Source organism: Aulonocara stuartgranti, assembly GCF_965226115.1.
Source record: "Aulonocara stuartgranti genome assembly, chromosome: 23".
NCBI classification, from domain to species: Eukaryota; Metazoa; Chordata; class Actinopteri; order Cichliformes; family Cichlidae; genus Aulonocara; species Aulonocara stuartgranti.
This window is the reverse complement of record NC_138958.1, coordinates 17,059,342-17,082,196: the sequence shown is the minus strand read 5'-3', so window position 1 is coordinate 17,082,196 and position 22,855 is coordinate 17,059,342. Positions and strand designations below refer to the sequence as shown.

The 22,855-nt window shown below is 42.6% G+C and overlaps 1 protein-coding gene across 1 annotated transcript; it reads left to right on the top strand.

Annotated features, from left to right (window-relative positions):
* The first annotated feature begins 6,314 nt into the window (after nucleotides 1-6,314).
* On the top strand, nucleotides 6,315-8,107 carry LOC309701365 (piggyBac transposable element-derived protein 4-like). The gene is made up of 3 exons (XM_082525495.1): nucleotides 6,315-7,159; nucleotides 7,249-7,789; nucleotides 7,946-8,107. The coding sequence occupies exons 1-3, from the start codon at nucleotides 6,431-6,433 to the stop codon at nucleotides 8,020-8,022; spliced, it is 1,347 nt and encodes a 448-aa protein (XP_082381621.1). The 5' UTR covers nucleotides 6,315-6,430; the 3' UTR covers nucleotides 8,023-8,107.
* The last annotated feature ends 14,748 nt before the right edge of the window (nucleotides 8,108-22,855 follow it).

Below are 22,855 nucleotides of genomic sequence, written 5' to 3'. Positions count from 1 at the left end.
ACTAGCCCTCCCGCTCCAGCAGGCCACAGAGAATGGGGGTGGGAGAAGACTCCAAACCTCCCTCCACCCGCTCATTGTAGTGTTGATGCATATGTGTTCTAAGGTGCAATTAAAACCCAGGGGAGGGCATGGAGCTACCTGCCAAGGAGCAGCAGGTAAGCGCATAGTCCCTCCTGCTAACCCTCAATGACTAAGTGTATTTAAAATTGAGAGGTGGGCAACGACGTCAGGGGTGAGGTATACACCCTGATGGTGATTTGGACTCCGTGATTGTGCCCACCCCCAAGATCCTATATGTATGTGTAATGAGAGTGTGAATAATGTGAATGTCTAAGTTGTGGGATAAAATTGAGGCAGAGGCAGCCAGAAGGGGACAGGGGGGGGGGGGGGGGGGGGTAGCCTCCTCTGCACCCTGGTGACATACCCCCACTCCAAGGCCCTGCATGTGTGGGTGGTTGTGGAGGAGCGGGAAGAGGGAGGCAGCTGGAGATGGGGAGGGAAGGAAGGGAGGGGCAGGTAACCCCTCCCTGGGGCCAGCTCCCCCGCTGACCCCAGTAGGCACTCCCACCCTCCGCGACCCGCCAGGGAAGGGGGGCCCAGGCCCATCAGACCGGGGCCCAGTGCAGTAGCGCCCCCCGGCTCCACAGAGCCCTGGACAGTCCACCCAACCCCACCACAGAGAAAACTGCACCCACCCCACCAACCACACATCTTCCAGACTACATAAGACGGTAAACGCCCAGGCTGAGATCTTCCTCCACCTCTCCTGTATCTCCCCCTCCTGCAGAGAGTTCCTGAGAGAAGAAAGCTCCTGCCAGATGTGACCATCCCCCCCACCAGTTGAAGAGCCCCCCAGGCGGCTCGATGCACCGGCGGCACCCTGCTCCAGGGCCGGGCCCCCATGCACCCACCCGCCCACAACCCCGGCAACACACCAACCAGGACCCGAGCCCCCGAGGCCCGGCCCGGGCCCCCGCCCAGAGACGGAGCACCCCCAGAACCTCACGCCCATCCCGGACCCACCCAGGGGCAGCCAGGTTGCCAGGTCAGTAACCCACGTCCGTCAGCACAGACCCTCCCCTAGCCCCGCTGCATGCAGCCGCGAGGAAACAGTCACCTGAGAGCCAACAGAGCCCTCAACCGGACGTGACCGCTACCCCGGGTTGAGCCCCCCAAGGAAGATGCCTCCGGGGAACCCCCCGACGCCCTAAGCCTGTCCCTACCCCCTCACCAATCACAACAGTGAAGGCGGGACCAAACTATGACCCCCCACCCCCACTAGGTGATGGAGCTGATAAAAGGGGCCCAGAGCAATTGATCTGATGTGGTGGCAGAGGCTGTGTCAAGACTAATGTAATCTAATAGATAATTTCTATATTGGTTAGAATTAAGATTATTTTTATTTTTCCAGTTCATGAGGACTGTTTTCTTGGCTATGCATAGGGCAGTGAAGATCATATGGGCTATATTCTTTTCTGAAGTGGTTAACCAGTTTATAAGTTGTTAGGGAAAATATTCTAAAACACTTCTTCAGTAAAGACTCAGAGAAGAGAAACACACAGAACTTCTTGCTAGCAAGGGCAGCCTCCAGACTGAGACTCGCCCTGAGCACTGCCCCTGGTCTTTATTTTATACTCCATTGAACGTATGTGTGTGTGTGTGTGTGTGTGTGTGTGTGTGTGTGTGTGTGTGTGTGTGTGTGTGTGTGTGCGCGTGTCCTGCTGATCAAAGGGTCATGAAAGCACAAAAGGTACATCCTTGGTCAGGAAAGGGTAGTCTCCCCCTCACCCTAAATAACATGGTGAGGAAGTCCAGCAGTTCATCTATATGTAAAGAAGCACTTAAACTAAAACAGACATAGCTACGTTAATCCTACCGTAAAACAATAAAACAAGGTACGAACTCTCATGCTCCCAGGACGTGGGGGTGCATTCCTGGAGTGCACACCAAGCCTGCAGCCTGCTAGAGATCACACACAATTGATTATATGCCTCGAAGTATACATGGTTGAATATTTCCTAATACAAATAACTACATGCAGTATTCTACCATATGCAAACTTATATCACTAAAAGATTATACTGACTACTAAATACAATTTTCCATTGACATAAGTGAGTGTGGTCATGCTTTTCAAACTCTTAGAGGCTGCCTTGCAATGTTTTCTATGTGTTTCTTTTTTCTATAACTGCTAAAGTTTTCCCTTTACATTGCTTGAATTTCTTACACCACCTTTGATCTCTCATACATCTAGAGCGTGTGGTCACAAATGAAATGACAAGGATAATGTGTGTAAAAGATCTTTTTTGATTCCATATGAAGAAATGTATTAACTTAATAAATGATGAGAGACCAATGTATGACAGTGGCTGTATTTAACAAAGGAGGGGGAATATATATTGATCTGATCAGTGTCAGTGGTATATGTGGTTCAGATAGATCATTGGTAAGGTCTGGTGCAGTCATATATGTTGTATTGTCCTTTAAATTACATACGTATGCCTGTCCTTACTCAGCTAAATTAACATTCCTCTCAAAGTGCTTCATATTGTAGGGTAACTTACAATACCTTAATACGGAATACTGTGTTCTTTATGTTTTGCTTGCAAAATGGATGTCAGAGCAATTAATTGAAATGTGCAAACATATGTGATGTACAGTATGTAAGGCAAGTGGAGCTTTTGTAATTCTAGCAAACTTGAAAATCAATATTTGACCACCTTTATTCTTCAACACAGTTTGAACTCTCTTTGGCAATCTTTCTTTATTTCTTTCTGGAATATTTTCCAGGTTTCTCTCTCCTGACCTCCTTCTATAGAGACAAAATAGTCTGATACACAGGCCATGTTGCATGTGCACAGAAGGCTTTGAGATACTTTTCACAGTGTAAGCTTTCCACAAATCCACATATGTAGGCTGTGTTTAAGTGCACTGGAAAACTGAAACATCATAAATATACATTCACATGTATTCCTGTGTTACTTCCAATAAAACATCTTTTCTTTTAAATAAGGTGGTTAGCTCATTGTCCCTCAACTAAAATGCAGATATTTGAAAATCAACAAACTCTATAATATTCAATACATGTTATTGCATGATTATGGTTACATGTTTTAAACAAGGTACAAACACGTTACTAACAATTGTGGAACAGTTTATCCACTGGAGAAACTGCAAATAAAGAGAGCAATTTTCAGCTGCTCTCAAAACCTCACCTGTGCTGAACTTGGCTGATAGACGATTCAAGGTCAACTCACATATCTCACATACCTCCTGACCCTGAATGACCTGTTCTTTACCCTTGTTTTTGTGACATTTTAGTGTGCAGTAGATTTCCTCTGCTGAGTTAAAATGGCAACTCTAACTTGATTAGTACAGCAGTTCAGTTTCTTTCCATTGAATTAAAAGTAAATGAAAAAATCTGTTTTTGGTGCAATCTTTGACGTAAAACTGTTGAGTCATAGCCAGAAAACCAGCTTTCATCACATCACCGTCATCACTAAGTTGTTTCTGCTTTGTTTCTGCTCTCAGATTTTTGCATTTCAAACTGTAAGTGAGAACAATCCCTGAGTTGGGTAGCTCTCTTCTCTTATAGTAAACAAGGTGAAAGAAAAGGCACGACTGGCTCATAAAAAGTCACTGATGCCAAAATCTAAAAATGATGTTATGCTGTCATCAATCCTTAATATGTATCTACAGCAGATTCAACCTATTGCACACATCACTTAAATATTGGGTTGTACTTGTTTTTCACAATTTATTGTTATCTGTAAGCATTCCAGTTCTGCCATCTGAACACGACCACTTTTGGCTAAGGACTCAACAGCACCATAAGACCAATATTGGTTCAGTGGTTAATGGCCGAAATCCAAATTCATATTTACATATTTCTGCCACTCTGTTATTTACCGTGTGAACTACTGTGCGATCCTCTAATATTTAAAGGCTTAACAGTTTATGTAATAGCAACAGTGTGTGAGCATAGATGGGCAGGTGGGACAGCAGCAGCTGGCTGTTTATACAGGACACAGCATAATGAGGCCCATGCAGGCAACCGCAGAGAATGTACACCTCAACAACAGCTTGGCGACAGATGTTGAGCACACTCTCTGAGGGTAGCCTCGGCCTGCAGGAGTTGTGTGAGATAAAAAGGAATGACGTTTGGATTGAGACTAAGACAAGGAGGGAAAAAAGAGAGAAAGAAATCTGTGGTTCTCTGTTGGCTTGTTGGGACAGTGGAAGGTGGTGGGCTGAGGTGGAACTGATTTTTTTAAGAATATTTAAAGAGAGGTGAAAATGGATATATAAAGAATATGCACAAATTTGGTCATGCAAACACGTAAACCTATTTGATTTAGAAGTAGGTACTCCAGGCTCCATTTCCATGCATACATAAAGCATAGACATAATGGGCGAGTACTTAGTAGAACAAAAGGAAAATCAGGACCAGATTCCCACCTGTATAAACAAACAGTAAATTCAGTAATCTGCCAGAGCATAATGTGACTATAATATTTATGTAATTTTCCTATTCATGTTGTACTGCCCTCCCTGTTCCACCTGAGCATAGCTAAACAGGCAGATAAACTCCCCGAAGTGACAGGTGCATCGTCCTAATTAAGATATTTCCTTTGAAGTTTTGACAGGGTAAACTGGAAGAAACTAACAAAGCATATTTTCAGCCAGTGGTATGCAACAAACAAATATATTATAAAATATATGCAAAAGTGACATTCAGTTTGTTCCTTCAGTTTATACAGATGTTACATCTGTATAAACTGAAGGAAAAAAAATTGAAAAGAATACATGTGAACATATAATATGATTCAGTAAGAATCCAATAAAACCAACATACTAGATACCTGTTACATTCACAACTAATCTAATTTCTGTCCCTGTTGCTCATAACAGAATTTTAGTAGCAGACTGATTGTGTTAAGTGACGGCTGTGTGCAGACAGGAATAGGACCCAAGGTGCAGACTCCAGAGACAAACTTAAACCGAAATAGCTTTAATGCTGAACTCAAACATAACATAACTGGAGAAAATCAAAAAATAAACTTAAACCGGAGGACTGACAGAACACACAGCTAAGTAAACGGTAGATCGCAACACAGACACAGAGAAACACAGGGCTTAAATACACAGAGGAAGCAATCAGGGAATGGGTAACAGGAGGGAAACACAGCTGGGGCAAATCAGGCCTAACGAGACAAGGGGAAGCAAAACCAGACACATTAACATCAGACATGGACTTTCAAAGTAAAACAGGAAACCCATAACACAGACTGAACAAAAGACACAGACTCACATGCAGGCACTACAACAGAGGGAACAGAAACGTGGGACCAGGGCAGACACAGACACTGACTGGACACGGGGATATAGCAACTAAGGATACACAGAGACGTGAACTAGACAAGGAGATACAGCTGACAGGGGAGACAGAGCAGCTAGAGAAGACAGAGACATAAACCATAAGACAGAACTCAAAGAAACCAAAGACTAGAAATTTTTTTTTTTTTTTTTTTTTTTTTTGCCTGTCCCGTTTGGCTCTTTTGCCATCAGAATTGTTGTCTAAAGGCAAAGAAAGATGCCCAACGGATTTACTTTACCAAATTGACCATCCCAGCCTTGCCATAATGGTCCATTTGATTCACCTTTTATTGTTTATTTTATTTTCACTTACTGAACATGGGACAGACTTGACTGGGGGAAAGAAGGGGAGAAAGAAAGAGGGAAAGAGAAACAGCTGAGAAGAGGGACGGGGGAGAAGGGCAAAAACCAAAAACCAACAGAATGAGCAGAAAAAGAAAAAAAAGAAGAAAAAAAGAAAAAAAATGCATATATCAACACTTAAACCCCCACGGATCGCCATTTGGCGTTTTCTACCTTTAAAACCCGGAGAGCAGCCAAATGGCTTTTAGCTAGGCTTTAGCTTCAGCCAAGTGGAAGCTAAATTGGCTAGTCATTCATATGTATATTGGGTCGTTATCTGGGAATTCTGGAGGGAGGGGAGTGGGGGTGTGTGATTGAGGGCGTGGGGGAGCTGCTAAAAGCTGTGCACTTCCTTTTGTGTTTCATCTTGATGCATTCTCAATCATCCAGGGAAATAAATCTCCAAAAGTCACCAACTTGGAGTGTTTCAGTTTGCCATCTTAGGGAGAAATCAACACACATGGGTGTATGTCCTTTGTTGCTCAGATTTATTGATAAAAACAGTACAAAAAACCAACCATTTGTACACATATTTACAAATAATAATAAAAAGTGAGTGAGTACAAACAATTCAACATGTGAAGAACATGTGGGGACCTGTCTCCCTTTCACCCCAATAGAAGCGTACGCTGCAGATGGAGAGCCAACGGCTAAGGCCAGGAGAAGTATCTCGAGTCGCCTTCAGAGCTTCCTGTGTTTCATCACTCTTGACATGCTTCGTAGCATTCAAGAATGGACTATTCAACATGCACAGCAAACGGAGCATGTTCATTGGTTCATGGACCTCCCTGAACTAATGGCATTTATTGCAATTGTGATCTTGCGGGGGGTTTACAGGGTTCCATCTGTAAATGACTGCTGGTCAGCAAACCTGGGAAACCCACAGATAATTGGAACTATGGCACGAAACCGCTTCCAAAACATCATGCAACACCTACGCTTTGATGACAAGTCCACCCGCTGTGATCGAGCAAAGACTGACAAGTTTGCTGCAATTTCCAGTGTGTGGGGATCATTTGTCACCAACTGCATCACGTGCTACAACCCTGGTCTACATATCACCGTTGATGAACAGCTTTTCCCATCAAAGACTCGGTGCTGTTTCCTGCAGTATATTGCAAGTAAACCTGACAAGTTTGGGATCAAGTTTTGGGTGGCTTGCGACCTAAAATCCAAGTACATTTGCAATGTCTTCCCATATCTTGGCAAGGACCCCAATCGTCCCACTGGGGAGAGACTTTCTGAAAATGTAGTAATGAGGCTGATGGAACCATTCCTAGACAAGGGCAGAAATGTTACCACGGACAATTTTTTCACATCGCTTTCACTTGCACAAAAACTTCTTAGACGGAAAACCACCATCCTCGGCACAGTCAACAGGATTCGCAGGGAAATTCCTCAATCCACTAGACAGACAGATCGCAATGTATTCACCACTCAGGTATGTTACAGGTCTTTTGTGGTTCTATGTTTATGTGTTTCATTGTGTGTAAAAGGGCTATGGAAAAAACAATTTATCTTATTTCTTAGGTGTTTTCAACCTCTGCTGCCACGCTGACGGCGTATGCGGCCAAACGGAAGAAGACAGTCTATATTCTTAGCAGCATGCACAGCGTGGTTCAGACTGATAACACCACCAAAAGGAAGCCAAACACTGTCTCCCTTTACAACAAAACAAAGTGTGGCGTGGATGTGATGGACCAGATGGTTCGGGAGTACACTGTCCGCAAAGGAACACGGCGCTGGCCAGTCGCCGTGTCTTATAACATGATTGACATGGCAGCACTGAATGCACATGTGCTGTATCAAGCATGCACCGGGACGAAGGAAAGACGGGTGGACTTCCTGGTGGCGCTTGCAACAGAGTTGGCTCGCTCTCATGTAGCTGCGAAGAAGGCAAGAAAAGAACAGTTGCTTCGGACACAACCCTCCACACCTAGCCCTGGAAAAAGAGCCACGTGTCAGGTCAAACACAACTGCAAGAACAATCATGCCACTGTGCGATGTGTTCACTGCAACAGATACACATGTGGTAAATGCAGACTACAGATACCATGGCAGTGCCAGGATTGTGAGTGATTGCTGAAAATGTTGAATTGTTTGTACTCACTCACTTTTTATTATTATTTGTAAATATGTGTACAAATGGTTGGTTTTTTGTACTGTTTTTATCAATAAATCTGAGCAACAAAGGACATACACCCATGTGTGTTGATTTCTCCCTAAGATGGCAAACTGAAACACTCCAAGTTGGTGACTTTTGGAGATTTATTTCCCTGGATGATTGAGAATGCATCAAGATGAAACACAAAAGGAAGTGCACAGCTTTTAGCAGCTCCCCCACGCCCTCAATCACACACCCCCACTCCCCTCCCTCCAGAATTCCCAGATAACGACCCAACATACATATGAATGACTAGCCAATTTAGCTTCCACTTGGCTGAAGCTAAAGCTTAGCTAAAAGCCATTTGGCTGCTCTCCGGGTTTTATAGGTAGAAAGGTAGAAGCCTGGGGATGCTAGTGTCAATCACCTGGGTCACCTGCTGAGAAAGAAAAAAGAAAACAAGCAGAAGAGAACAAGAGTAATAGAATAAACAACATCACAATGATATATGGGAATATGACAGTAAATACTAAATATTAAACATTATTGTGCAGCACATAAGATCAACAGAACACAGTGTGCTTTGAGGTAGGAGCCAAAAAGGGTGTAGTTTGTGGGTGTGATCACCCGTGTGTACACCTGTGAGCATGGACGCGCTTGTTTTTTGTTTTTTAAAAGGTTCCTTCATGTAATGATCTGCTAGAGGGTGTGGGGGGGCCACAGCCCCGTCCTCCAGGGCATGAAGCAGGTATGGAGGAGATCAAAACTCCAGACATCCAGAGGCCCCCAGAACACAAGAGACCAAGGAAGACCAACAGAGGGGCAGCCGCGCCACTGTCCCAGAAAGAGCTGAGGAGAGTCCCAGATGAGGGCTCACTCAGCAGCCACGGAGCAGAAGCCAGGGGGAGTTGCAGTGACGCGCCCGTGAGCTCCGCCGGCAGCCAGCCGTGCCTGGGTGACCGAGCCCTAGGCCGAGAGGCCGGGGGCACCCCACCTCCGAAGTGGCCCGAGCGAGCCCCAAGCTCCAGGATAAGCGGCCGCCAAGGAGTGAGCCGGTGTGTACCTGGACGCCCATCCCCGGACACAAAGAACCACCAACGCACCGACGTCTGAGGGAGTCCGCCACTGGCAGGGGAAGTGGTGGTAGGGGGAGATAGGCCTCCATACCTTGGAGGGCCTAAGATGTCCCCAGAGAGGTGGCGCCTGACACCCAACCTGACATATAGACACAGAAATACAGGCACACACATATACAAACATCCATTCCCACCCTCATGCTCTCATATACACTTACTCCACACTCAACCAACGTGGAGACAGACATAAAGAGACGCTGTACACACGATCACACTCCCCAAGCGTACTCTAAGCCCCGGGTCTAGGTACCCTTGCCCCTGGAGGGGGGGGGGGGGGGGGAACTGCACCCAGACCCAGGTGGTGTTACCCTTTTCCCTGCGGTGGGGGGAGGCAGACCGCCCCGACTCCGCAGCAGCAGGGAGGCCCCACACTCCAGACCGCAGCCGAGGCCAACTCCTCCTCCTAGCCCCCCCGCTCCAGCAGGTCGCAGAGAATGGGGGTGAGAGAAGACTCCAAACCTCCCTCCACCCGCTCAAGACTAGAAATTATAACGTCAACGACCCAGGCATTCTAACAGATTGTCCCATCCAGAGGGGCACTCCGCTTACATTCAACTAGGGTACATGCCAAGATGGTAAGGATTGCATCCCAAGTTTGTGTGTACTTGTGATTACTTAAATGTCCAATTATGTAGTTTTACCCAACTACATTTTAAAGTAACATACTGTGCATTTCAGTTAATTACATCTAGATAACAGGTTTACTTACTTAACATCTGCTTGTTTTCAATATATGGTCAAGTCCATCCATCCATCTTCTTCCGCTTATCCGAGGCCAGGTTGCGGGGGCAGCATCCTAAGCAGAGAAGCCCAGACCTCCCTCTCCCCGACCACCTACTCCAGCTTATCCGGGGGAACACCAAGGCATTCCCAGGCCAGCTGAGAGATATAATCTCTCCAACATGTCCTGGGTTTCCCTTGGGGTCTTCTCCCAGTGGGACATGCCCAGAACACCTCACCCAGGAGGCGCCAAGGAGGCATCCTTTAAGATGCCTGAACCACCTCAACTGGCTCCTTTCGATGTGGAGGAGCAGCAACTCTACTCTGAGCCCCTCCCAGTGGCTGAACTCCTCACCCTATCTCTAAGGAAGAGTCCAGCCACCCTTCGGAGGAAGCCCATTTCTGCTGCTTGTATCCACAATCTCATTCTTTCGGTCACTACCCACAGCTCGTGACCATAGGTGAGGGTAGGGACGTAGATCGACGGGAAAATCTAGAGCTTCTCTTTTACACTCAGCTCTCTCTTCACCACGATGGACCAGTACAGCGTCCGCATCACTGCAACCACACCACCAATCCATCTGTCAATCTCCCGCTCCCTTCTCCCATCACTTGTGAACAAGACCCCAAGATACTTGAACTCCTCCAACTGGGGCAGGAACTTTTCTCTTACCAGGAGTAGGCACTCCACCCTTTTCCGGCTGAGGACCATGGCCTCAGATTTGGAGGTGCTAATTCTCATTCCTACCGCTTCACACTCGGCTGTGAACCGTTCCAGTGCAAGCTGGAGGCCATCACCCAATAAAGCCAACAGAACCACATCGTCTCCAAAAAGCAGAGATGAGATTCTGAGACTACCCAAGTGAAAGCCTTCCACCACTTGGCTACGCCTAGAAATTTTGTCCATAAAGATTATGAACAGAATTGGTGACAAAGGACAGCCCTGGTGGAGTCCATCACCCACCAGGAACAAGTCCAACTTATTGCCGGCTATGACCAAGCTCTTGCAACGGTTATGGTCTATAAAGATGTTTGTTTATAAGAACAATTGCTTGTTGCACCTATAATGCTTCAACCTTACAGTTCAGAAATAAATATAATCTGTTTTTACAAGGCAAAATATTTTATATTATTTATATCATGAAGTTTACTGATTAATTTTTTTTTATTGCTCCATCCAGAAATTAGGAAACACTAAAGGTACAAATTGGTTTCTGGAGTCCGTATTGAGAAGTTTTATTATTAGTGTTTTGTCGCTATGTTGATGTTTTTGGACCCCGAAGTGACCATAAATTACAAGAGAAGAAGTGCAAGCAGTGGCGGTCCTAGCCTGTTTGGCGCCCTGGGCAAACACTCCCTCTGGCACCCTCCCACACACACACAGACAAAACATATTAAGGATTGTACATTAACATAAAACTGTTGTCGGAACCATATTGAATTTCACCAGAGAAACATACACACATATGAAGAGAGACAGAGTATGCATTGTATGCAAACGGCTACCAAACAGCCATCATAATTCGTCATACAACGAGAACAGGACAAATCAACAATTGACAATGACTAATTAATAATAAAATCTGTTTTAGTCTGTTACTGTTGCTATTTTTACCATTTCTTCTTGGAGCAACTGTAACCCACATAATTTCCTTAGGGATTAATAAAGTATTCTGATTCTGATAGTTTCAGGCTACATGCCCTGCCATTATCTAATGACACAGCTGCTTACCTGTATCTTTTGCTCGTTTCTCCTCCTCTTCTTTTCTCTTTTTTCTAAACTGAGAACCTGATGGCTTTGAACTTTTCTTGTCCATCTTCCATTGATTTTAATTTTGCACTCCAGTATGAACACCCATCCCCCAACCCGAGGATCACCACAGCATAACCTAATAAACCTACACCTTAGTTCACAGATTCACTTTGTCTAAGGTGTATTTCTGAGATTTCACACAACCCAGGATTCAAATCATGAATACATAATGGACTTGGATTTACATCATTATGAATGAAATGTGATCTATTTGGAAGCAGCAGGTCTCCCTCCCCTTTCGACGGGTTGTGTGTGAGACTTTAAATCATCAAACTGTAAATTTTAAATTGTTATTGATCCCTTTACTCCTGGTGCTGAAGTGTATATTTATTTTCTTACTCTTCTTATATATATTGTTGGTTTACCAAGATTATTATCGTTAACGAAAACTAACAAAATAACGAAAACTAGAAGTGAAAAAATATTTTCGTTAACGGAAATAAAAATAAAAACAAAAAAAAGAAAACTAACTAAAACTGTAATGAGTGTTCACAAAACTAACTAAAATTAACTGAATTTATAGCAAAAATGTGTTCAGTTTTCATTGATGTGTGCGTGTCAAACAATAGCCAAGGGTGAAAATGAAGTTTAGTTTCCAGATTTTTTTCTTGCTGTCTCATTATGCCAGCAGGTGGCAGTATGTTAGTCGAGTCGTCTGTGTTGCTGCTCCGTCCACGCACAGAATCATGTCAGGAACAGTCGGGAGAAAGCGCCAGAGTCCAATTTGGGATTACTTTGAATATGACTGTGTTTTGGATAAAGCAAGTGTCTTGTAGTGGAAAGAGACAAATTATGAGGGACATTTCTAAAGGGAAAAAAATCCCACAAACCGTAAAGTGCACTTGAAAAGCTCACACAAGAAGGCTAACCTAGCTTACCTTGAGAAGGTAAGGGAGCACACTCAACCCTCATCCCCAGAAAACAGAAGCTTACCCCAGGCAAGGCAGCGTGATGCATCCCGAGACAACAGGACGGCGACATCTACATAACTGTGTGAGTCAATTGCCTTCAAAAAGTTTATCAATTCACTTGAACCAAAATTACGAACACCCGGTGCTGCGAGAGTTAATAGTCTCATTGGGGCCAAGATATACATTTTATAGTTGCCTGGTATCAGTGGTTGTTCATCTGCCTTTATTTATTTATTTATTTATTTATTTATTTAAAGAACCCATAGGTGGGAATGTGAGTTGTCTGTCTCTGCGTGTTCGCCCTGCGACAGACAGGCGACCTGTCCAGGGTGCAGGGTATGGTAGCTGGAATAGCAACATACCCAAGGATAAGCAGAAGAGAATGACTGATATGATGAAACTGGGATTTTGTTACACTGCAAACACAACTAAAACTATAACTGAAACGAATCAAAACTAAACTGAAACTAAGGATTTAAAAAAAAATAAAAACTAAACTAAACTAGCAAACAATTGGTTAAAATTAATTAAAACTGATATAAAATTGAAAATCTGAAGTCAAAACTAAATAAAAATAAAAACTAATGAAAATTGCAAAACTATTAAAACCCTGTTGTTTACCTGCACTGCTGTAACTGGAGCCTCGTCGTCTTGTCTCTCTGTATACTGGACTGTATGTAGCGGAGATGACAATAAAGTTGACTTTGACTTCAGCAGCAAGCAGGTGCCCCGAGGGCTCTCGTGCTCACTTTTCGCGTATAGAATTTCGAAAAAACATTGGTGCAAATTCTAAGTCTGTATCATGATGTCTGGTGTTTTCGTGTTTGTTGGTTTGTTTTTATTTTGTTTTATTTTGTGAGTTGGCTATTAGATGCTGCTCCAGCCGGTCAGAGAATACCCCGCCGCCCCGCCCTCTCCTCCCTGTGCCGCAAGCACCAGGCGCACCTCGCAAACAGAGGGCGCCCTTACTCCCAGCAAATGGGCGATAGAAAACCGATCGCTGCCTATGCCATTCCCGATATGCGCTGGCATGACGTCGGGGCAGCACGAGTATGAGCATTTTTTTTTTTTTTTGCCGATGCCCGTGATGCCGCCCCCCACCATGATGCCGCCCCGGGCAACCGCCCATGTCGCCCGTATCTAAAACCGCTACTGAGTGCAAGTTACCATTTTTAAATACATACCAACACGTCAGTTTAGTGATTGTAGAAGTATATGAGTGTTGCCTAGACCCAAAAATATCAAAATGGATCAACTGTGAAAGATATTCACTCACTGCATAAGTTTTAGGTTAACTAGAGTGTTGGATGTTCCATTTTCTAGAGCAGAAATACCGTGGTAACTCGCACATCTCATGGAGGAATAAACCACATACACGTTGTTAGAGTTTTACATCAGAGGCACACGCCTTCCTCTGCGCCATCATTTATTGAACACACACTTCCGTATTTATACCTTTCAGATTAAGAGCACATACATATATGATAGGGCAACACCCCCACTTGCTCTTAACACTGTACATTACACATTTACATGATATACATATTTACATGATATTCACATATTAACATTTATGTTCCAAACAAAATATGCGTAAATCAAACTGCCCACTAATTCTCTATTTTTTCCTGAATCAACTGATTCACCATGTGCATCAAAGTCATTTTTGAGTTCACAAGGAGTAGAACGTGGCTTACAGTCAGACATTTTGAACCTTTCCAGGATTTTTGTGATGTACCGTGTCTGGTTTAGTCTTATCTCATGGTTCTCTTGTATACAGTCAATACCCAAGAAATGTTTGAGCTCACCAAGATCCTTCATTTTAAATTTCTCATTCAACATTTGTTTCACGTTTCTGATAGCGTCTTCACTGTTGGCAGCTATGATTACAACATCAACCCAGATGATAAGAATCACTGTCTCACTCGCTGTCTGTCTGGAGAAAAAAACAACTTTTTTTCCCCCTTGTATGAGTTACAGTTTCAAAATGGTATTTTAAAATGAAGATACCCCCACTTTGAAATAGCACCCACAGACAGCTGACTGCCGGTCCGTTTCCAGCCAATTTTCAGGCAGGTCTCTGGTTCTGGGAGTTCCAACCCCTTCACCTGATTTTTATCTACAGTACTTCTGATTGTGAACAAGTCCCTTACAGAAACATATGTTATTGTAATATTTTAAAGTGGTCTTGGGCAATAGTTCTTCATGCTTTCTGAAGGTCTTTCAGTGTTTCAAAAAAATAAATAATATATATTAATTATATAATAATTTTAGGAGCCCTGATCCAAAAAAAGAAAAAAAATAGCAGGTAGTAACTAAATGACTTCTCTTATAACTCTTGTGAGAACACAACAATTTGCAAACGTTTTTCTTCATGGTGGTTAGAGATGGTACCACTTGTGGCTATGACACTGGCGGGGGGATCAGGGGGACCAGCCAAGAATTGGTTGTAGTCCTCTCACTGACCAACCATCAATTTTAAGTAGCTGTATCTGGAGGAAGCTATGAACATTGACCTGAATTATGGCCCTTGCGCTGCCTTCATTTTTCAGGCCTGGAGATTGCCACTTGTTCAGCACCAACCTAAATGTGCCACAAATCATGCACTGAACTAGTTGTTACGAGCCTTAACAGCATCACTTGTTCAACCTGCCATTACGGATGAGACTGAGATAAGAGGTTGATTTGCTTAATAGCGTTTCCTAATATTCGTTCAGCCATCAGCCTTTCTTCCTGATTTGTCTGCTAGATTTCAGTACAGCACAGATAGAAAGGACTTGTTAGTAAATTGTCTTTTTTCCCCGCTGCTGTCAGATATGATGATGCTTTGAGGACAATGGCTAATGTTGAGCCTAAAAGCCTTGTGTTGAGTATGAATCATGTTCGAGTGCTTTTGGTGGTGATATATGCCTCCCTGAGTGGCATTTACTTGGAAATAGCCATATTTGTGTGTTTAATGGGAGTGTGTATTTTGAGGGTGTGAGAATGGGTGTGAATGTGTTGGCTGTCTTTCTTTAGAATATTGAGTGACAGCCTTTTTCCAGACAATTGTACACCCCCACAAGAGAAAGAGACAAAGTGAGAAAGGCGAAGAGATAGAGAGACAAAGAGAAAGTTGCAAACAGGCACACAAAGTTAGTTTCCATTTTCAGCTTGTGTCAAGTGATTTTCTTTTATATTTTCTTCAATTTTTGTTACATTTTTTTTATGCTAATGTCTAGCGTACACAGACATATAATGCGTCTTCCCATACAGTGTTGCTTTACTATTTTAGAACACAAAGATTGCTCAGAGATGGCTTCAGACGTATTGGTGTGTTTAATGTTTTACTTACGTCAATGTAGCTCCATTAACAAAAAGAAAAAAAAATCTTGTTGCATAAAATGTATATTTTCAAATCATCTATGCAGTAGCTTCTGAAAAAGGATTCTGCTTGGTTCAAGCAAACAAGAAAATGATTAGCGGATATAAGGAGATTGCGTTTACTGGCACTGACTCAGAATTGTTAATTTGACACGTCATAATTCAAAGAAACTATATTTGGATGGAAGCAGTTTGTGATCTGGGAGAATGGGAACATGTGTGAGTATGTATACGCTAGTGTTACTTAGTGAAATCTGCATATAGCAGCATAAACCACAGGAAGCCCAGCTGCCATCAAACCAGGGAGGAATAGTGCCATGAGAATGAAAGAGGGAGTGAAAAAGTGTGGAGGTGGGAGTTAGGAAGCGGACAAAGATGACGAGTCACAGAAGTTGAACTAACAGCACAATGGAGAGGGAAAGAGAGAGAAACAGTGGCAGGGCAGTGAATGATGGTAGTAGGCGGATGCACCCATGCAGCTCTTTATCAGAGCTCGACCGTTGTTTTCTCTGTTGCATATAAATAGCTGTTTATATTTGTTTCATAGAGTGTATGCCTATTGTTGTTAGCCGTAGGGAAGGTGGGTAGTGCTGGCCTTCATTCTGAAGAGAGTCGATGTATGCATGTGTGTGAAGTTGCTCCTTTTCCTGTCTTTATGAGAACCATTTTAACTTGCAGACCATAGTCGTGGAGACTTAATTTACAGATTTATTGTGTTATTCTAACTTCCACAGTGTTTTTGTTTCATGAATAGCATGATTAAGATCAACCACGATAGGCAATGTAACAAGAAGTGCAAGACAGTTGGGTGCACAAGTCCAGGGGTTGTACACACACCATTAACAATACAATGTATTCAAATCAACAAAGGTTCAGTGTAGACATCTTATCCAAAACTTCTGGTGTTTTGGATAGGATGAATATTTGCAACAGTGACCAATCTCCATATCAGGTGCTGAGAGGAAGTGTCAGTCTTTGCTGTATAACTCTATATGTTGGGATGGACATTTTTGATGGTAATCCATAATCAATCAACACTTGCTTTCATAGGATATGTCAGAAGGAGCAGGCATCATCCCTCCATTTGGTAGTTTTAGCACTGCTGCTCCACCACTATCACTGGTCTGTAAAGTTGGACTAGAGACATTAGCATCCAGGTTCCCCACAGGATGCAAGTCTGTCTTTTAATCTTGAGCTTGTACTTGTTCTGACACTCCTTTCTCGCTGCTCCTACGTCCCCAAAACTGACAGTTAACTGAGAATTACAAATCTCATATTTTAAAAGTCAAATATTTTCACATAAAAACAAATAAAATCTTAAGGTCAAAAGCCCCCATTAACTCCAGTGCCTGGAATCGGGCAAAGTATTCAGGTAGTGTGACCGCTAATCATGTCCAAGTACAGAATGTGACCTACAGCTCTCTCTGCCAATCTTGTCGTGTTAAGCAATTAACATATCTGTATGACATTTGAGAGGACAATGTGTCACAGCTTCAAAGAAACTACCCTAATTAAGTTCTAAAATTGACTCCAAAATCGACTCTGTTGTGCTTTACAGAGAGAATAAAAAAAAGGGAGAATGAGTGCTTTTGAAATGCATGTGCGTCAAAGACTACAAGTGTGAGATGGAGGGATTATGTTTATATGGACAGTGACCATTAACTGGAGTAAGTTCCTAGGGTAAGGAAGTAATTCCAATATTTTGTGTTTATCTATTTTCATCTGTTTATCCATTTCTGGTCCACACAGGGGCTTGAGGCGATTCCTGCTGTCATGGGGCGAGTGGCAGGATACACCCCAGACAGATTGTTAGTCCATTGCCAATTTAGAATAACCAATTAACCAAATATGCATGTGACTCTGTGAATACCCAGAAAGAACCCACACTGAGGGAACATACAAACTCCACATAGAAAGGCCATCTGGTGGATTCAAACTCAGCCCAATCTTGCTGAAATACAACAGTGCTAACAGCACCACTGTGCTGTAGACATATTTAAGGTTAAACCTGATGTGAAAACTGAGGAAATCCTCTAACTGTGATCTACGATGCCAATGTTAAAAAAGAATTGGATTTATTTATTTATTTTACAATCCACACTTCAGTTTGGAGTGAAGACTATGTTCGCTATCATTCGACAGAAATCTAAAGTTGTTGTTTGGACCTGAGCTAACTCTAAAGACATCAAGATTTATTTATTTTTTGAGAGTTTGGAAAACTTATCTAAGCCTACGTAAGTAATTTTTACTGGCAGTTTAAAACTTCTGACAAGCTGACAGAGATCACACTAGGTGAAATTCATCTTTTAATAACACTCTAGAATTGACTTAAATACACTTATCAGTTTCTGATTGCTCAAGCTGGCCAAAGCTCAAATGTCACCAACTGTTAATAATTTTCAACACAAATCGATTGAAGCCTGCACTCTTAATTACTCGCCACAACTGGCACCCATATACGGGCTGGGGCTGGATCACATTTGGGCATCTGGTGCCAGAGCACAGCTGAGTATGCTGGAACTCAGCCTGACCCAACTGGCTGGGAAGAGTCAGAGAGGGGTTCAAGGCAATTATGTACCTGAGAAAATGGAAGCCTGTTAGAGAACTAGCATTGATTGTTTATCAACGTTTGTTTATTCTGTCTTCTGGGCAAAGCAGAACACTTTCATCTTGTATATCATAATGCCATTACAAATGAAAGCTTAAAATGCAGCTAGGGGCCTTTATTTGCAACCAACCTCATATAGTTGAGGTTATCAGGTGCATGAAACCAAATTCCAGTGATGTAGGAAGTCTGTAGCTCTAATTTCTCAATTTTTGGGTCATATTTTGGATTTTTATCATGTGAAAATTATTAGTAATGTTTCTCTGTTACTAATGTTTTCTTTGCTAAGTTCATGTATATTTAGTGTACTTGACATTACATCAAAATGTAGGATTTTGAGTGCTTAAATGCTTTTATTTTCTGTCTCTTTTTGCTTCTGTCTCCACCAGTACTAATGAGAAGCACATAACAGATCCATGTGCAATACATAAGCCACGTTCCAGGAGGCTGAAACAAGAAGTTACAGAAAGACAGGGAGAAGAGAGCAAGGAGGGCAAATGAGAAAAACAAGTGTCCCTGTACATTATGTTGCCAATTACTAGTAATATGCTGGCATGTTGCCTCTACACTGGCTTATTTGATTTTAATTAGTGTTTTGCACCATTTTTAATGTGTTATTGTCAGGTTGATGTTGTCAGTTACTGCATAAGCTTGACTTGGAATACATGCATTCACAGTAATTAAATGTGCACACGTGGACAAGTTTCACTTTTAATGAATGTATTCTTAGTAAATGTCTCCAACATTTGTTATACTTTATATATCTAATGCAAAAATCTGAAAGAAAACATGATTTATTATCTCAGTAAAAGAAAGTACACCATCAGTCGAGCATCATCTATTTTTCATACGACACCCACCTATCCATTCATCAACTGTATCCAAGTATTGTTGCAGGGTTTGGAGTCTAAATCAGCTGACATGGGACATAACCTACACAGTTCATCAGTCCTTCACAGGACCAAAACAAAGGTGACATACAATCTAGCTTCCAAAAAAGTTGGGACACTGTGTAAAAATTTAAATAAAAAGAGAATATAATGACTTTCAAGTCCCATAAACCCATATTTTATTTATAATAAAACAAAGAAAACATTTCACCATGTCATATAGAAATTTGCTAATTTTGAATTTGACGTCATCTCAAAAAAGGCCAAAAACATAAGTGATATTAAAAAGAAACAACTGGGAGAACATTTTGTTTTTACTAATTAGGGTTAATTGGTTGCAAGTGTGTAATATGATTGGTTATAAAAGGTGTTTTTATTTTTTTAATTTTTTTGCCTGTCCCATTTGGCTCTTTTGCCATCAGAATTATTGTCTAAAGGCAAAGAAAGATGCCCAACGGATTGTAAAAGGTGTTTTTAGAGAGGCAGAGTAACTCAGAAATGAAGATGGGCAGAGGTCGATCAGTGTGCCAAAGAAATTGCATCTACACATTGTTAAACAATTTTGGTATGAGCTCAGTATGAAATTGCAAAGGGTTTTAATATGTCATCTACAGCAGCGGTCCCCAACCTTTTTTGCGCCACGGACCGGTTTATGCCCGACGTTATTTTCACGGGCCGGCCTTTAAGGTGTCGCGGATAAATACAACAAAATAAAACTAGTACCGGTACCGAAAAAAAGAAGATTTATTCATAACACACGTGAAAAGACCAAGGAAAACAGAGTTAATGATAAAAACGATAACAAAATAACGCTGAAAACCGATAAAAACCCTGAAAACCATACATTTCACACCTGAGCCTCAACTCTCGCGGCCCAGTACCAAACAACTCACGGACCGGTAGCGGTCCGAGGCCCGAGGGTTGGGGACCGCTGATCTACAGTACAAAAATGTCATCAGAAAAGTTGAACTTTGGAAAAACTCCCCAAGCACATGATCTTTGGGCATTCAGGCACCACCGCTTTAAAAATAATGGACGTGATTCTATCATGGAACTAATTACATGGGCTAAAGGAACAGTCACATAAATCACTGCCTGTGAGCGCACTTCATCAACAAATGCAGGTTAAAGCTTTATTATGCAAAGAAGAAACCATCTGTGAACATGGACCAGAAACTGCCATCTTCTGCGAGCCAAAACTCATTTAAATTGGACGGTAAAGTTGAAAACTGTTCTGTGGTCAGACAAATTGAAATTTGCAATTTTTTTTGGAAGACATGGCTGCAGCGTCATCTGTACTAAAGAGTTGAGGAACCACTTGATTTATCACACTCAAAGAATGTATGTGGGTGCATTAGTGCTTATTGAATTGGAAAGTCATCAACACTGAAGGTTATATACAGGTTTTAGAGCAACATATGGTCCCATCCAGATGATATGTTCTTCAAGTCCTGCATATTTCAGAAAAACAATGCTAAAACACACAGTGAAAGTATTTCAATAAGGAGATATCATTTGGAAGAACTGAACCCATTTATTGAGCTAGAGAAGTTAATGTACTTCAAGTGTTAAACACTATATATCCAGAGCAAAAAATTCAGTGACTTGTGTTCTCTAGTCACTTATCTTGTTTACTCACTCTGCCAAGAGCAATGTTGTCTTTAAAAAAAAAAACGTCGGTGTTCATTGAAACTAAATTTCACCAGCAGATGAATGATAGGTTTGTAGCTTGAACCCATCCGCTGGAACGTTGAAGACAATATAATTACACTGCTAAGCAAGACACAAATAGGCAAAGTTCTTCATGTTACTCGTGCACGGGAGAGACCGGACAGAGCGCCGTCCCTTCGCTTGACCCCAGTCGCTCTCGTCCGTCCTCCCGTACCACTGTCCTTTTATTGAGGTTACATGAATATGCATAGGTTCATTAACATACGACGTCTACATACAAACAAAGAGTACCTTGCCTGTGTGTGTGTGTGTGTGTGTGTGTGTGTGTGTTGCTGATCAAAGGGTCAAACATCCTTGGTCAGGAAGAGGGTAGACTAGACCCCCCCCCCCCCCGGTGAGGAAGTCCAGCAGTTCATCTAAACAGAAAAGCACTTAGACTAGAACAGACGTAGCTACGTTAATCCTACCATAAAACAATTAAGACAAGGTACGAACTTTCCCATGCTCCCAGGATATAGGTGTGCATTCTAGTGTGGAATACACACCAAGCCTCTGTAGCCTGTTAAAGATCACACAACTTATCACTACACAATTGATTATACACCTCTAAGCATATATGGTTAAATATTTCTAAGCATAAATGACAATCAACAATACAAACTCTAACAATGAAATTTAGAATGACTGAGTGTTTACTCTCTATATACAGTGGGGCAAAAAAGTATTTAGTCAGCCACCGATTGTGCAAGTTCCCCCACCTAAAATGATGACAGAGGTCAGTAATTTGCACCAGAGGTACACTTAAACTGTGAGAGACAGAATGTGAAAAGGAAATCCATGAATCCACATGGTAGGATTTGTAAAGAATTTATTCGTAAATCAGGGTGGAAAATAAGTATTTGGTCAATAACAAAAATACAACTCAATACTTTGTAACATAACCTTTGTTGGCAATAACAGAGGTCAAACGTTTACTATAGGTCTTTACCAGGTTTGCACACACAGTAGCTGGTATTTTGGCCCATTCCTCCATGCAGATCTTCTCGAGAGCAGTGATGTTTTGGGGCTGTCGCCGAGCAACACGGACTTTCAACTCCCGCCACAGATTTTCTATGGGGTTGAGGTCTGGAGACTGGCTAGGCCACTCCAGGACTTTCAAATGCTTCTTACGGAGCCACTCCTTTGTTGCCCGGGCGGTGTGTTTTGGATCATTGTCATGTTGGAAGACCCAGCCTCGTTTCATCTTCAAAGTTCTCACTGATGGAAGGAGGTTTTGGCTCAAAATCTCACGATACATGGCCCCATTCATTCTGTCCTTAACACGGATCAGTCGTCCTGTCCCCTTGGCAGAAAAACAGCCCCATAGCATGATGTTTCCACCCCCATGCTTCACAGTAGGTATGGTGTTCTTGGGATGCAACTCAGTATTCTTCTTCCTCCAAACACGACGAGTTGAGTTTATACCAAAAAGTTCTACTTTGGTTTCATCTGACCACATGACATTCTCCCAATCCTCTGCTGTATCATCCATGTGCTCTCTGGCAAACTTCAGACGGGCCTGGACATGCACTGGCTTCAGCAGCGGAACACGTCTGGCACTGCGGGATTTGATTCCCTGCCGTTGTAGTGTGTTACTGATGGTGACCTTTGTTACTTTGGTCCCAGCTCTCTGCAGGTCATTCACCAGGTCCCCCCGTGTGGTTCTGGGATCTTTGCTCACCGTTCTCATGATCATTTTGACCCCACGGGATGAGATCTTGCGTGGAGCCCCAGATCCAGGGAGATTATCAGTGGTCTTGTATGTCTTCCATTTTCTGATGATTGCTCCCACAGTTGATTTTTTCACACCAAGCTGCTTGCCTATTGTAGATTCACTCTTCCCAGTCTGGTGCAGGTCTACAATACTTTTCCTGGTGTCCTTCGA

Coding starts and splice junctions, on each gene's coding strand:
- LOC309701365 (XM_082525495.1), top strand. CDS start 6,431: ATGCTTCGTAGCATTCAAGAATGGACTATTCAACATGCACAGCAAACG. Junction 7,160..7,248: donor GCAATGTATTCACCACTCAG/GTATGTTACAGG, acceptor CTTATTTCTTAG/GTGTTTTCAACCTCTGCTGC. Junction 7,790..7,945: donor ACCATGGCAGTGCCAGGATT/GTGAGTGATTGC, acceptor TTTCTCCCTAAG/ATGGCAAACTGAAACACTCC.